Below are 16,399 nucleotides of genomic sequence, written 5' to 3'. Positions count from 1 at the left end.
AAACACGGACGACGAGGAGAAGTCAACGAATGAAAGGACGAAGAAGAGCGGCGCGTACTTAACGGCGGAGCATGGATGGCCCGGTAATTCGACCGCCCCCGCGCACAGAGCGAAACGCTGCTGATGACCTCGCTTCGTCTGATGACGCAAAGCACCCCTAGCAAGGTAAACACAAGAGAATACACCGAATAATAATGGTCGCGGTACGCACGACGCGAGCGCGAGATCCCCTTTCCGCGAGAGTTCCGCGCTCGTGCGTCAATTGTGCAAATGTTGCGCGGCGTTGCGATTATAAAGCAATTCCCGCTTCGAGTTTTCGTTTCTTCTCGCGAACGATCATCCACGCGGAGCGGCATCGAATTTCAATAATACTGTAACGACGTAGAATATATGGAGACGGGAGATCCTTCGCCCTCCGGTTATTTTAACTACCGGCGATACTGGCGATCGCACTTTGAAAGTGCTTTAGAATTTTCAGGGAGAAAGAGAGAGAAAGAAAGTTAGAAAGAGAGAGAGAGAGGGAGAGAGAGAGAGAGACGTTACTTGAGAGAACAATTGCGTCCGTGTATTTTTTCTTGGCTCAAGCGAACGCACGAATTTTCCGGCGCAATTGGTTGACCTTTACGAGATCTTCCTTATCTACGTTCCTCTCGTTGAGGGAGCCTTTTCAGCTTTAAACATCCATTCGATCCTCGACGTTGGCCCAATTTTGGCCGTCGCTCCCTCTCCGTCTTCGTAATCCGAAATGTGGCAGAGATTAGTGGCGCGGCGTTGCATGAAAGATCGCAAAGTAAACCCCGCGATAAAGCGCGCGTTCCCTCGTCGACCCTGAGCGGAATTTAATGCCGGCTTCCCCCTTGGCCCCTCCCCATCCTTCCTCTTCTCATCTCGTCGCTAACGAGTCATTCAGCGCCCATCAAATCTCGATGGCCCTCCTCGCGCTTTTTTTCGCGGTATCGCTGTCTTCTCTTTTCGCCCTCCACCTCCCTCTCTCTCTCTCTCTCGCAGTCTCTATCCGTGTCTCTCTCTCGCTCGCTCGCCCAGCGGGCGTTTTCGAAACCATAACCCTGGCAGGAATCCAACGGGACGAAATCCCGTGCGATATCGGCGTCCCTGACAATCTGTCCACCTACGTTGGCCGGGCCGCGCGTACTTTATGATGAAATGCGACCCTCCTCGAGACTCGATTCGGCCAGCTCGATTGGCCGACACGCGCAGCAAATCCTCAGCGGGATCCCGAAGGACCCGAAATCCTTCTGCATAGTTCATCGTCGTAGGAATGGAAAATAGATGCAACGGGCGAGACACGTTCACATCGTCCATCATCCTCTCTCGTAATGTCGTGAAAACAACGTGGCCGTTGTGAAAAAAAAAAAAAGAAAAAATACCTTGACATTATTTCGGTATTTAAACGCCCTGGTGCGCGTTGATTTATTTACGTAGTGCGAGAGGGAGGGAGGGACCGAGTCGATCCGGGTGCGCCAGTGTCGCGCACGCACCCCCGTCGGAATTAAAAAATCTCGGCGAGAGGCGTGGGGGGAGTAACGATAAAGGAAAGGGATATCCGTAAGGAAAAACAGAGTCATAACGGTTCGTCAGTTGAGCGACCGTCAGTGTCTCGTCCGTTCGTGAGGACGCTCGCTTTAAATCGGGGGCAGCCAATCGTCGGCGTTGTCTTAAAAGGAAACCGGGGGACCCAGAAACGCGTAATTTGATTTCGCGCTCGTGTAACTGACGTATGTAAACACGTGGATTCCGACGGAGTGATTGCGTCACGGACTTCGCCGTCGACATCGTCCTTCCCGAGTCCTCGACGACGTCGTGAAAGCTCGTAAAATGCCATATCGGACCCTCTTTCGTCCGACCGATCTATTTTCGTCACGCGAAGTAGAAGTGGAAAAAGAAGAGTAGGAGGAAGAGGGTCGAGCCGGAGATTCGCGTAATTAATTGCCGGCGAGACTTCGCTCGGGGATAATTTGCGAAATTATTTAATATCGGAGATTAATCGGCCCGGGCGCACACGAATTCAGCGTTTCGAGCGCCGGGGCTTCGCCTTCAGCGTCGAAATTAATTCGAGACTCGATTATATATTGGGAGGGGTATTCAATATCGCGAACGTTAAAGTACCGCCATACCGCGCGCACCATGCCGCAAAGCTCGAGGAATGCGAATTTCGGAAAATTACCAACCACCTACGCTGCATCTTATGCACGGCAGCGTCGGCGTAATCCGATTTTGCGTGTGCGCCTACGCCTACACGTCTGTGTGTGTACGTGTACATACACGCGTGTGCGTACATGTGTGTGTATGCGCAATCGCATAATAAGCGGTGGAACATTAACGTGAAGTGATTGCCAATTAGCATTGATGAGGAGACGATACGAGTGGATCATAACCGGCGGGAAAGCAAGGAAAGAAAGAACAGGCAAGCGACATAAATCGTGTTTACCTACGGATCGCAAGGTGTATTCGCGTACACGGCAGCGCTGAGCTCGTCTACTTCTCGGTAGACGATGCTCCGAAATAACGGAGGTGAGGAGGAGGGAAAAGAGGAGGGGTACAAAAACCAAGCGAGCCCGTAATCCGCTTCGAGATTCGCTTCGTAGTCACCTCCTTAAGAAGTGGACCTCAGAAATTACGCCGAGATTCGGCAACCCGAGCTGTTCCGCGAGGCCCGCTCGCTCGCCTCGCATTCAATCGCACTCGTGTCGAGGTTCAACAACCGACGGTTCGGTACCGTCACGTTACACCGGAGAACGGTGGATTCTTGAAGCGCCGGGCGACGCAACAACACCGAGCCCGAGATTATCGACATCGAGTATCGAGCGTCAACGTGCCGCGACTAAGGCGAAAGCAACCCCCCCGGTATCAGCGAACTCTCTCTCCTTCCTCGAAGGAACTTGCTCCAACATTTTCGCAAAAGTTTCTCACGGGTCACGCGAGCCGAAACTTAAAGGGATGACATTTGAGGGTGCGTCGACGTGCCCTGCGTCACGCTGTGAATAACAATCGCGCCGGCGACGACGAGTGCGTGAGCACGCACGTCGGATAGTTAAATTTCGCGACGCGCGCATATACACCGCATGTACACACACACACACACACGCACAGACACACACGACCCTCGAAACGCATCGCGCGCACGTGTGCTCGATTAGAGGTGCCACGCTCGTCGGCTTCCGGCGGGAGCAAGGACGCGCGGGCCCGCAAGAAGCGATCGATCGAGCGCGCGCGATATCATCGCGATATCGGCGCGGAGTGCTCGCGAAATTCCGAAACCGAAAATCTCTCACCGAGGGTAGGCCAGGGTAGGCAGACACGCGGGGGATGCTGCCTGCCTGTCTGCCTGCCTGCCTGCCTGCGTCCGGGACCGTGTTTCTCTCTCTCTCTCTCTCTCTCTCTCCCTCTCTCTCTTTCTCTTCGGCGGCTGTTATCGATCTTCCCGGAGTAGCGCGCGCGCGAAGCAGAGAAGAGACGAGAGTGAGCGAGAGATTGAGAGAGAAAGAGAGAGGGAGGGAGAAAGAGAGACCGTGCACACGAGAAGACGTCTCTCCTCGGCTCTGTGCCGCACGTGCGCGCACACACACCGGTCCGTGAGATTGCACACACACACACACACCTACCCACTCACACACGGACCCGCGCCCTCACTACCTAATAAGCGTTCGTGCGCCTCATGCGCGACGAAGCTGCTATCTAACTCAAGCAATACTCACACCACCGCGACGATAAGCGTCCGGAAGCGTCACGCACACGCGCGCACGAGGACTGCCGTACCTGCTCGAGCGGTACACACGCCTACGATCACAACGTAATACCACCACTGTCAGGTGTGTGGTCGCACCACCGAGACGATAAACTGTGAGATTCACGTGCGCAAACACATACACACACACACACACACACACATAGATACACAACAGACGCGCGCGCAACCATCATCTAGCAGATACACGCACACACACACACACACATACACATACCGTGCGCATATACACACGGATATTCTCGAATACACGGACATCCACGTTCGATGCGGAGATAGTATCCCAAGACGGACGAGCGAACGGCGACGCGTACGAGAGAGACGCGCGCGGCGCGGCGACGAGGAGGAACCCGTGGGAGGCTCGGACGCGTAACCAGCCGAGCTCCGGCGCTCCGCTCTCTCCTCGAACACCCGCGCCTGACCCGAGAGAGAGAGACTTCAGTAAGCTCGGAGCTTTCAACCGGTCCATAGCGGCTCCACGTCTCGAGCTTCGCGTCCCGCGGTGTACCGAAACGCACGCGATCGCACCGCCGATCCTGCCGATCCCGTCCTCCGTGGGCTGTCATTTCACACCCAGCCACCGACATCCTCCGAAATTAGAACAGATCCGAAGTGAAAACCGTCCAAGGTAGAGTGAGGTGGAGAGAAAGAGAGAAGGGGGGGAGAGAGAGAACGAGAGAGAAACTGTGTGTGTTTTCCGAACTAATGGAAACTGCGGACCCGACGAGCCGATCCTGAAATATGACGGGACGAGGTGATCCTCGGAGGTGTGGTGCTTCGGGGGTGAGTTGTGGGCTGCCGAACGGACCGAGGATCTCCCCGATTCCGCGATAATTACGCGCTCTCCAGACTACGGGCTTCGGTCCAGCCTCGCACTCTCTCTGCTTTTTTCCTCCCTCGCGACGATCCCGGAGGAAGGATGAGGACGAGGCGGAGGAGCGTCTCGCGAGGACACGCCGGTCGATGTGGCTTCGAGCTGGCGATCGAACGTCGGGCTGCGCGTTGATCCTGCCGCGGAGATCCCGGGGGCACGTCGGGAGGGTAGACCGTGGGATTTTCCACCTGGGGAACCGACGTCCACGGAGGCGGTGGTCCCGGAAGCGGATCTTGCGGTCGTGTTCGATCCCTCCGCCGGGGGGCTCGAACACGCATGGTGATCTCGCATGGTGATCTCGTCGCGGCCTCGGCAGGGGTCGCGCACGGAGGGGGACTAATCGGCCGACGCGCCGCGCTGATCTTCGCGCTAATTGAACAACGATACGCGGCCGGCGCTTACGTGGGGAGTGACCGCGAGACGTCGGCGAGCTGGCGAAGTCGGATTGCGCCCTCGAGGGTGGATCAAGCGCGGCATGACGAGGAACGTGCCGTCGGATACGCGGTGGGCATCATATCGAGCGCCGCCGAAGTTGACCAAGTGAAGGGGGAAAAAAGAAGGTACGCGGGGCTCACGCGCGTCTGCGTGATCGCAGATCGGTGCTCCCGGACTCCCGCGAATCCTCGCCGGCCGATCTCGCTCGGCGAGCGACGTCCGTCCAGCCGGTCGCGGCCGACGCACCGGAGGTCGACGGGAGAAGACGGGTCATCATCTGCACGACGATCTTATCTCCGGTGTGTTCGCAGAATATCGCGGGATCGCTGAGAGGAAGCGTCGTCTCTCTCTCTCTCTCTCTCTCTCTCTCTGTTCCTCTCCGACGCGGTGAGGGAGATATGTTTATCGAGGGTGACGCGCGCGAGGCGTGAGAAGGCGTGCGATTCTTTTCGCGTGTGCTCGTGTCGAAGGAGAATAGAGTGTGATAGACGGGGGGAGGGGAGACACGGAGGGGGAGAGGATGTTATGGTGGTCCGCTGAGTCGACGATGTCCGTTGGGCATGACTGCCAGCGGAGGACGCGGCTGTCCATGAAGACGAGCCTTCGTGCGCGTCGCGAAGAGATCGCGAATGACATTTTGCAGGAGTGATGGCTATTTCGGGCCGGACACGCGGGTGTACTGCGCTCACAAGACGTTCCCTGCGAATGCTTTATCGCTGCTGCTGCAGGTGAGCTGTATTTGCGCTCGCCGCCCTCCGCTCAATTTTACGCGGCTTATCGCGCAAGGAAGCGATAACGCGATCGAATTCCCGAATATCGGAGAATTGATTCCCCCCCTCTCCTCCTTCCTCCAAGGGAATCGGAGGGGAGGCCGCGTGTAGCCTCGCGTAAATAGTTGACGAGCCGTCCGTTCTCATTCGCGGCTCTCCCCCGGCGAATTCGCGAATTGGTCCTTTCCTCGGTATGTCGGGGGAGAATTCGAAGAGCGAGGTGGCAAATGCGACGAGCATCTGCGGTGCTTAGCGACGGAAAAGCCAAAGCTCACGAGGCGCAACCACGTGCCATCCGCGATCTGACGTGTGCGCGTGAACTGGAAAATATTCAGTAATCTGCGTATTGTCGAGAGATCGCTCAGTAATTGAAAAAATGGCAAGAGTTCGCGTCCCGACACGTGCTTTAAATACGACGACACCCCGTCGACGACCGTCGGCTTACACACATACAGAGAGAGAGAAAGAGAGAGAGAAGCGCATAGATAGCATATCGTAGTAAAAATAACTGTAGCGCGCTACGCTACGCTACGTTTAAATATAATAAGCAACCTCGCGAAAATGTCTCATTGAACACGCGGCTACTCTACGTCATGACATTCCAATTATCCCCGCAGTCTCGGTTCCAATTTATAGCGGATAAAATGTCGCGAGAGCGCGAGGCGCACGAAGGAAGGGAGGATAATCATCGATAGGAAACGTATTAACAAGGGACTTAATACGAAGCGGTTATTCTCGTTGAGAATTGCAGACGGAGGCGAGCGGCTCTCTCGTGAATATTGAATCGCGTAATTTCATAATTCAGTGATTTAGACCGTGGATTTCCCCGATGGGTCGTTGCCTTCGATCTCTGGTGACGAAAGAGGACGAAAACGCGCAAAAGGGGGTGGTTTATTTAACGGGGGCGGCGGCAGTGGCGACGGTGAGGGGTGATAGCGGTATCCGTATATACGAGTTACACAAGTCATAGCGACAAAATAGGAAATTCATGGGATCGTAGTCGATCCACGACATTTGTAGATGACGTTCCGGGCATTCGGACAGGGTTCATAAAATCTTAAAGTATTCCCCGGCATCTGTGCAAAGTCTCTCTCATTTCTCTCTCTCGTTGGGTATATTATAAATGGTTGAAACGACGGCCGGGAAGTTATCGTGATGCCAAGCAAAATTTACGTTAATCGACGTTAATGATAACTGATGGAGAACTGAATTTTACATTTTTTTACGATATGCATTTATATATATTTCTATATGAAGACAATTTTTTTTTTTTCATTTTAATATTGTTATCCTACAAGTTATAATTCTTTCTAAGAATTGAAATTAATTATGGAAAAAGAGGGAAAGAGAAAGAGAAAAAAAGGAAGGGAGGGAGAGAGAGAGAGAGAGAGAGAGAGAGAGAGAGAGAGAGAGAGAGAAATAAATAGATACATAAAGAAAAATGTTTCTTTGGATTTGATATACATGTTTGTTTGACCTGGGTTTATGTAATATGAACAACATAATTTAATATAAAATATCAATTTGTTTGGATGTAATTGTTATTGTTGCTTTATCAGAATAAACCATGTTGTTTGATCGAAAAAACAATATTATATAGAGGAGAATAATATTTAATTTTCACGAAAAGAAAGTTATTTTATTATATATTAAATATAATATTAAATATAACTCTCTGAAACAAATAAACGTTCTTTAATATTTTTTCACATAGTATCACTTTTTGCAAATAATTTATCGTTTTGACAACCATTGCGGTGTTTGGATAAAAATACAAAAGAAATATGTTATTTGACGTAAAAAAGGAGATATTTATCATCCGAGAAACCAAATAATCCTAATTGTTGAGTCAAACATTGATTTGCTCGCTTCGTTTCAAAAAACAAATTTGTTTCAATAAAAGAAATTTGATTAATGCCGGAGAAATCTTCACCTCCAGATAGAACAAGAGAAAGGAAAAAAGGAGAAAGAGCGGGGAGGAGAGGTGGAAGATAAAATCGGCGCCACGGACGAATTCGCAAAAACTTCTTTCAGATTCGAATGTGCGGAACTCGCAGAGGCGCATGCAAACGCCGGGAAGAGAAGGGGCAGCGAGACGTGAAGCTTCCTCATTCGCACGGCTCTCGTCGCGGGCATAACTGAGAACGTTCCTATTGCGCTCGATGCACGTTACATTAAGCTCAAGGTGATATGGAAGCAGAAGACGAAGTGGATGATGAGTTGTCGGAGGCCGCCGACACGGAAGTAATTAAACAATTTGCATTAATGCTTTCGCCGCGTTGTAACCGCCGTGCGGCTGCGTCTCGACGTCTGCCCGGCCGAATCAACGGAACCGAGTGTTTTTAAAGGCGTAAAGATTACTCGAGAAAAGCATAACGTACAAGGGAAGCAAGGATTTGTAGAAAAAGCACTAAATTACCCCAAATTTGACTTTACACCGTTCCCGTGCGAAAAGAGAATCAGAATCCGTCGAGATCCGGATGCCGATGTTGACGTAACGACGGAAGTCGCGCAGTTGTCCTTCACGATTTCCCGATACGGTCCGCGAGCGTTTCGCGAGCGGATACGCGCGAATCGGATATAAAAGTCGCGCGACGGGGGTGCGAATCACAGAGATCGTCTCACCCCGCGATGTATCGTAGGCGAATCACAACAACAACATCGAGAGCTTCGAGACGATGAAGATCTCGACGAAGCCGGTGTCCTCGCGGACCCCGGAGAAGGACGAGTGTCCCCTGGTGCGCTCGTCCAATCCCGAGGAGTCGCTACACGCGGCCGATCCCGCCGGTCCCGAAACACTGCAAACGTCCGCGCGAACAGAATCAAAACTAGTACCCCTAAGTACAAGTACAAAGACTGACGTGAAGGAGGGCGAGATCGGCAGGTTATGCAGGAGCAAGAAGGTCAGCTACCAGGACACCATACATGAATACGACGAGGACGACAGCCTCACCATGGACAGGGTCGGCAGGTAATCTATATTCGAAGAAATATCGGGGATCTCAAAAAACTCAAAGAATCGAACGCCCTTTTCTCTCTTTCGCATCTCTCGCGAACCTGACGAAGATACCTGGAGACGCACCCCGCTCTGGTGGAGACGTGGCTGCGGGAGAAAGCGAGCCTCCAGCTTCGACATCGATTGCAGAGCACGTGTATACAGCAGCGGCAGAGAGCGCACCAAGAGGAGAGTCTTCTCGGACGCGGCAAACGCAACAGCGTCACGTCCGATCTCTTTCAAACCTGGCTGGCCTCGAGCTCGCCCGCCAAGCGCAGCAAGAGTCCCAACAGGTAACTAAACTCGGCGACGTCCGACTTCGACCCGCTTCGACTATAATCACGCGAGGCAACAAAACGGAGCCTCGCGTCTTTTATTCGCGCGAGCCGATCCACCCGACCAGGGCTGTTCTTTTCCGCTGAACTATTATGCGTATACTTGTAGAACTCTAAAAGAGACAGATATACAGTTAAGACTCGATGGAAGAGAAAAGAACTAGCACAAGCTAGCCGGTTGAGCGGAAAAGAGCAGACCTGTTACTACGCAAACACCGCAAACTACCTTCCAGGACTCACAGCTCGTTGATGGGTCGGCGCGAAGAGCTCGGCAGGCTGGACGAGAGCGACCTGTTCATGGAGCTGATCCGGGACGTGGCGAACGAGCTCGATATCAACGTGCTCTGCCACAAGATCCTGGTGAACGTCGGCCTACTCACTCACGCCGATCGCGGCAGCCTGTTCCTGGCGAAGGGACCCCTGGATGACCGGTACCTGGTGGCGAAGCTGTTCGACGTCACGCAGGACACCGAACTCGAGGAGGCCGTACAACGGGCTAAGAACGAGGAGATTAAGATACCGTTCGGGGTCGGTATCGCCGGCTACGTGGCGCAGACTAAGGAAATTATCAACATCAAGGACGCTTACAAGGTTTCACCAGCTTATACTTTCTCTCTCGCGGGGTGCGATCGATTCACACCCTGCGCGCGTTTACGCACGTTGAACCCTCCGTCGAAACCGATCTCCACGGCGCTGTAATTAATACGTCGCACGTCGTGCGATAGAGAGAGAATGATTGAACGAATGAGTGAGTGAGTGAGTGAAGAAGAAAAAGAGAGAGAGAAAGAGAGATCGTGGTAATTAACTCTCTCTCTCTCTCTCTCTCTCTTTCTCTCTCTCTAAATAGCCCAGCCGACGACGGCCATTAATTAATCGACGAGTCACGAGTTTACACCTTTAGCGCTGTTGTTGTTGTCGTCGTCGTTGTCGTTGACATTAAAGCGGGTATTTCCGTCGCGTTCCGTCAGGATCCGAGGTTCAACAGCGCCATCGACATGCGGACCGGCTACAAGACGACGTTGATCCTATCGATGCCTATCTGCAACTACGAAGGCGACGTCATCGGGGTCGCCCAGATCATCAACAAGACGAACGGCAGCAACGAATTCACCAAGAGGGATGTCGAGGTGTTTCAAAGGTACGTATTATGTACATATACGTATATACGTACGTAACTGGGGGAGGGGGGATTATCGAGAGAACATTTCGGGAAAGGAAGGATCGCGCGTAGCGACGAGCCACGGACGTTAAGATTCGTTCGTAGGAATTGTTTTGATCGGCCCGACGAGGGCTTCGGTTACTTTAAGCCGGATTGCATAACGGAACAAGGCCGGCCGCGATTACAAGCGACTCCGCGAACGGCCGTAACGCAATTATAATCGGCGCCGCGCGCGATCGATAGCGTTTATTAATACGATCTCCCGTCTAATTTTACGACGCCATCGATTATCAGATACCTCACCTTTTGCGGCATCGGGATACAGAACGCACAATTGTTCGAGCTCTCGGTGCAGGAGTACAGGCGCAATCAGATACTCCTCAACCTGGCGAGGAACATATTCGAGGAGCAGAACAATCTCGAATGCCTCGTCACGAAGATCATGACCGAGGCGAAGGAGTTGCTCAAGTGCGAGAGATGCGCCGTTTATCTGCTGGATTTGGACTGCGGCGAGGCAGTAAGCGCACTTTTGCCCCCCGTTGCCCCCCGGCCGCGTGCACACACACGGAAACGCGATGTAGCTGTGAATATGTGTAGCCCGCGCGATGATATCTTATCGTTCCAGACCGTGACGAAGTCGTGGAGTAGGAAATCGCGAATGAACGAGCGAGCAGTTGAAAGAGAGAGAGAGAGAGAGAGAGACGCGTCCTGCTCTTGCGGCAAATTCGACTTCCGACTTCAATCTCGAGTATCGATCTTCAATTCTTCCGCGACACGGCGTCTCATTATTGCTTCCCAGCGCGGGGGAGGGGGGGGCGGGGGCACGCCGCACGAGCATTCTCAATTTACAAGAGCAGACGCGATTAATTAGACGCGGATGAAATTAATCGGGCGCGCCTCGCGCGGCTGTTGGAAGCATGATGGCAGAGAATTTCCGCGTCTCATTTCAGGGCCATCTCGAGAAAATCGTCGAGCGGCCCGGGAAATCGGTGCAAGAGAGCAGAAAGCCGTTGTCGAGGCGAGAGGTGAGTGACACCGCCACGTGTTACTCGAATTCGTAAGTCTGATGATCTTTTTCTCTTTCCTGGCGGCTCAGAGCAACAACATCGACATGGAGGACATTATACAGCAGCATGTGAGTGTTTCGATCTCGATCACGGCTCTAAACGTGCGCGCACGGATAAATGTGACAAAAAAAAAAAGAAAGAAACATGCCATCTTGTGTTTTTTCAGCGGCTGTCCGATATTAAGCAAACGTAAATCTCATCGTTTACCTTCACGCTTGATTCACGTGACGTTGATAGACGCTTCAAAACGAATCTCGATAGCTAAACCGCTCTTAGTCTCGCTAGATATGACTTGTTGCAAGTCCTCAAACGTACACGCATATCAGAAAGCTAGAAAATGGTCTCGCTCTGTCTAAAAGACGGCGATATTCACGTCGGCAGAGAGAAATCGCCGCGATGCAAATCTGACTTGGCTGAATTTCTACGACGTTGCTACGTCTGTTTCTCAGACCTCCTCCGAGGGCAACAAATTCACCATGATCTTCGAGATGGAGAACGAGACGCAAGAAGCCCGAATTTATCGGCCGAACGCGAGCGACCTGTCGAGCTCGTTGGGACAGATCGCGAGATACGTCGCCGCGACGGGCCAGATCCTCAACATCGGCGACGTCGCCACATGGCTGAAGAAGGACGTGATGGAGAGAGGGAGGGAACCGATCCGGAGTATTCTGTGCATGCCGATCGTCAACGGGCAGAGGATCGTGATCGGGGTCGCTCAGTTAATCAACAAGGTACGCATTGTCGATCAAATCCGCATGCCGTTTCACTCGCGACTCTCACACCGTTGGTTTCCCTTCCTCGAAGAAGTTGCGAGACTCTTCTTTCCAATGGCGTATCACGGGAGTCACTCGTAAATTTCGTATTCATCAAGTAAAATCACTTTCCTACTATATTTGTTTCGCTACTTAAATAATAAATGTTAATTGGGACGAATTGAGGCGAAGCTGTATATAAAGATATATTAGGATTTCAATATCATAACAGTTCTCACAGTCGAAATCTTATTTTTAGTTTAGAAGATGTTAAAAATCGCAACTATAAGTATCACACTGATTTCAAGGGACGCGTGTAAAAAAAATGTCAACTTCAGCTGCAAATATCTCAGCTCTCGAATGGTCAGCCTTTTCTGATCGCACGAGTAGTTAGATGATATCTCAATTTGTATACATATGCAAGTTTCGAATTCTCATCAAGCTCATTTCACCTGACAACCTCCTTAATCACACGCATACGTTGCTCGAGTACAAATCACCGAGCAACCCGGTGCAACGATATTCGCGTCGTGTGTGATCACGTAATCGGCGCTGCGAGATCGTCGGGAACGACGAGCCACAAGGGTTGTTAATGAGAAATGATGCGCAGGACAACGGCACGTCGTTCACCGATTCGGACGTCTCGATATTCGAAGCGTTCGCCATCTTCTGCGGCCTCGGCATCCACAACACGCAGATGTACGAGTCCGCCTGCAAGCTGATGGCGAAGCAGAAGGTGGCTCTCGAGTGTCTCAGCTATCACGCGACCGCCAACAACGACGACACCCTGAGACTGACCTCCGATTCTATACCGTCCGCGGAGAAGTTCAATCTCTACAGTTTCACGTTTATCGACTTCGATCTCACCGACGACGACACATGCCGTGCCACCATCAGGATGTTCAAACAGTGCGACCTCATACAGAAGTTTCATATACCGTACGACGTCCTGTGCCGGTGGATTCTCAGTGTGAAGAAGAACTACAGGTGATGTTTCGATTATTTCCCCTTCGACGTTCCTTCCACGTCGCTTTTGCGACTACTTTCTTACGTCGCTTGACTAGATTCTTCAGGCCGGTGCTCACAGTCCGTTATTGCTTGGCAAACGATCATCACTTCATGAATCTCTAATTACACTGGTCAACAAATTTCGTGTCATAAATTGCATCCTCTTTAAGTTTTAACTTGTTCTATTTATGTTTATGTGTTGAAACAGAAAATTACGAGAAAAAAACTTATGTTATCCAAATCTATATTCATTATTATATCTTTCAGTATATCTTAGTATTTCATACAAAAATTATTTATTCACGCATACACACACACACACACACACACACAGAGAGAGAGAGAGAGAGAGACAGAAATACCCCTGTAACCCGACATGCTTTTCCGAAGCCTCCTAACGAAATCTCTCACTATGTCCAGGCCAGTGAAATACCACAACTGGAGGCACGCACTGAACGTCGCGCAAACGATGTTCGCGATGCTGAAAACCGGAAAAATGGAGCAATTCATGACCGACCTGGAGATCCTGGGACTGCTGGTGGCGTGTCTCTGTCACGATCTGGACCATCGCGGCACCAACAATGCCTTTCAGACGAAAACGGAGTCACCACTGGCGATCCTCTACTCAACGAGCACAATGGAGCACCATCACTTCGACCAATGCGTCATGATCCTGAATTCCGACAGCAATAACATCTTCCAGAGCCTCTCGATGGAGGATTACAGGCGGGTGATGAGGGTCGTGGAGAGTGCGATTCTGTCGACCGATCTGGCGATGTACTTCAAGAAGAGGAATCGCTTCATGGAGGTGATCGACGAAGGCGAGTTCGACTGGCAGAGCGAAGAGAAGAAGGAATGTAAGCCGTTATTGCGCGTTAACAATCGCACGAGATTCCCACTTGACGATTAATCAAAACCCCGCATAACTAACCGACTGTTTTTCCGCACAGTGTTATGCGGCATGATGATGACGGCCTGCGATGTGAGCGCCATAGCGAAGCCTTGGGAGGTGCAACATCGCGTGGCGAAGCTGGTGGCCGACGAGTTCTTCGACCAGGGTGACCTGGAGCGCCTCCAGCTGAACCAACAGCCGGTGGCGATGATGGACCGCGAGAGGCGAGACGAGCTGCCGCAGATGCAAGTCGGCTTCATCGACGTGATCTGCCTGCCGCTCTACAAGGTCATGGCGGAGACCTTCCCGTGGATATTGCCGCTCTACGAGGGCACGATGGACAACAGGAAGCATTGGCAGGATCTCGCGGAGAAGGTCGAGATGGGGCTCACGTGGATCGACCGCGACACGATCGAGGAGCCGGTGGAAGAGTTCGTCTCCTACGAGCCCAAGGACATCGAGTTCACCGTCACGACTCTGAACTGCGCCCATGCCGACAAGAAGGAGGTGCCGGACAAGTCGACGCTCGGCAGGTTCGCCTCGTTGAGGAAAGGCGGCCGCACGTTGAGCAAGGGTGTCCGGCATCGGATCAGCAGGTCCCTCTACACCCGCAGCAGTTCCGAGGACGCCGGCAAGTCGAAGACGTTGCTGCCGGAGCGGAAGAATCGGAACAAGCTGTGCCTGCTCATTTGACGGCTAACCTCGACAACGCTCGAGAGCATACCAGAGTGATGGCTACATTAACGTGGCGAGATTTGGAAACGAGTATTTAGTGGCGCACGTCGCAGCTTCCAGGTCGTGGAGGACGGGGAGCCTTTAACGTTAGAATCGCCTGGCAAGTTTCGACGGGTAAAACTACCGCAGCTGTCATTGAGCGCAGAGAGCTTTAGGGTGAACCTAGAAAGTCGCTCTAACGACAGGTAGCAGACGCGGCAGCTGGTGGTGAAGGCGTGAATCGCCGGACGGAGGAGAATCGCTGTCTACTTGGTTATCACGCGAACCGGAGGAGCACTGTCGAAGGATACCGCAGTTATTCCAGATAGATCGTTCGAAGAGAGCTGTTCGAAGTTACTTTTATAGAAGCGGAGTACTTACGGGAAATGAATCCTTATCAAGAACTCTCTGGGAAGAGAGAGTGAGAGAGAGAGGGGGGGAAGCGAAAAGAGCGAGTGATGATCGGAGGAATGATCATACCACGACTATCTCGCAGTTCAGAGTAATCATTCGACAAGATTTCAAATCGGTCGAGGTGGAAGAAAGGAAGGACGAAGAGAACGGAAATGAGCGAGGATGAATTTCGCAACTCGTGAGAAGCAAATGTTCGAGACGAGTTTAATTGGATCTTGAAAGATTGACAATATCGGCGAAGAAACGCTTCGAAGAAGCAGGTGGTGAGCGAGAAGACAATACCGAAGCAGATCGAGAAATGAGCGGGAGAAATTCCGATCGAATTACCGAGAGAATTACCCCCGGCTGAGAATCGTAGAAGCAGAAACGAGTCAATATTTGAGTAACAACCACCTCCGGGGATCGTTCCTGGAGGGAAAGATCGTGCTCGAAGAGGATGATCTTATCGATCCCGACGTGCATATTCTCCACGGTACCATTGTCAGAAGTAGGAAATCGTCGAATCAAAATAACGAATTAATAAAACGCTAATGGCGAGAGCCTTCGCGGTGTGAGGACGTAGAATAGAACCGAGCGTGTATCCCGTGTAAAAGGAAGGAGGGCGGGGACGAAGAGGGGGAGGAGAAAGAAGAAGGAAAAAGGTGATCTCGCATCGGGTCCCGAAAAGACTGTCGCCCGTAGATTTTAAGGCGATAACNGGGGGGGGGAGGGAAAGAAACCAAACATGTACATTTATAGTCGATGGCTAGGTAGTTAGAACATGGTCGGTCGTTGCACCTCACAACGACATTGCTCATAATCGTAATCGTAGAGCGCGAGGGGGTGTGCTGTGTGTGCATGTGAACGTCGTGACGTCGGGGCGTCGGATGACGAGTTCTATTTTGACAATCTTTTTGTATCACATCTCGATATATCTCTCTTATAGGCTATATATTATATACGTATACAGTTCGACGGGCGACGGAGGAGGGATCGGTAAACACGTGCTTACGGGTCGGACACGTGCGAGGAGACGAAGGACTCGCGAATATGCTGCTCCACGATACGCGCGAATTTTCAACGAGGAACTCGAACGTGAATAATATTGTTGTCGCGCCCCAACATTCCCCGCTTTCCCGCGCAGAGCGGAGGCAACCAGACGCGGCTTTAAGGTAACGAGAAAGTTGCTCAAGTCACTTTTTAAGTAAATAAGTTTCAAGCATCTCGGGTCTTAGGGAC

At 51.8% G+C, this 16,399-nt stretch overlaps 1 protein-coding gene across 4 annotated transcripts; it reads left to right on the top strand.

Annotated features, from left to right (window-relative positions):
* The first annotated feature begins 124 nt into the window (after positions 1-124).
* LOC106749776 (cGMP-specific 3',5'-cyclic phosphodiesterase) lies at positions 125-15,872 on the top strand. 4 transcript variants are annotated; one of them, XM_014629578.1, is made up of 14 exons: positions 4,226-5,200; positions 5,387-5,803; positions 7,880-8,089; positions 8,488-8,816; positions 8,912-9,133; positions 9,409-9,766; positions 10,144-10,313; positions 10,629-10,851; positions 11,285-11,359; positions 11,431-11,469; positions 11,851-12,132; positions 12,764-13,140; positions 13,582-14,018; positions 14,112-15,872. In XM_014629578.1, exons 3-14 carry the CDS (start codon positions 8,036-8,038, stop codon positions 14,744-14,746), a joined length of 3,201 nt encoding a protein of 1,066 aa, XP_014485064.1. In that variant the 5' UTR covers positions 4,226-5,200; positions 5,387-5,803; positions 7,880-8,035; the 3' UTR covers positions 14,747-15,872. The 4 variants fall into 4 exon arrangements, with proteins under 4 accessions (XP_014485068.1, XP_014485064.1, XP_014485066.1 ...); XM_014629582.1 differs by lacking the exons at positions 4,226-5,200; positions 5,387-5,803 and adding an exon at positions 125-165; XM_014629580.1 differs by lacking the exon at positions 5,387-5,803.
* The last annotated feature ends 527 nt before the right edge of the window (positions 15,873-16,399 follow it).

The sequence above is a fragment of the Dinoponera quadriceps genome, unplaced genomic scaffold, assembly GCF_001313825.1.
Source record: "Dinoponera quadriceps isolate SergipeBrazil2010 unplaced genomic scaffold, ASM131382v1 scaffold3289, whole genome shotgun sequence".
NCBI classification, from domain to species: Eukaryota; Metazoa; Arthropoda; class Insecta; order Hymenoptera; family Formicidae; genus Dinoponera; species Dinoponera quadriceps.
Note: the sequence above shows the minus strand (reverse complement) of the source record. Positions and strands in the feature narration are given on the sequence as shown.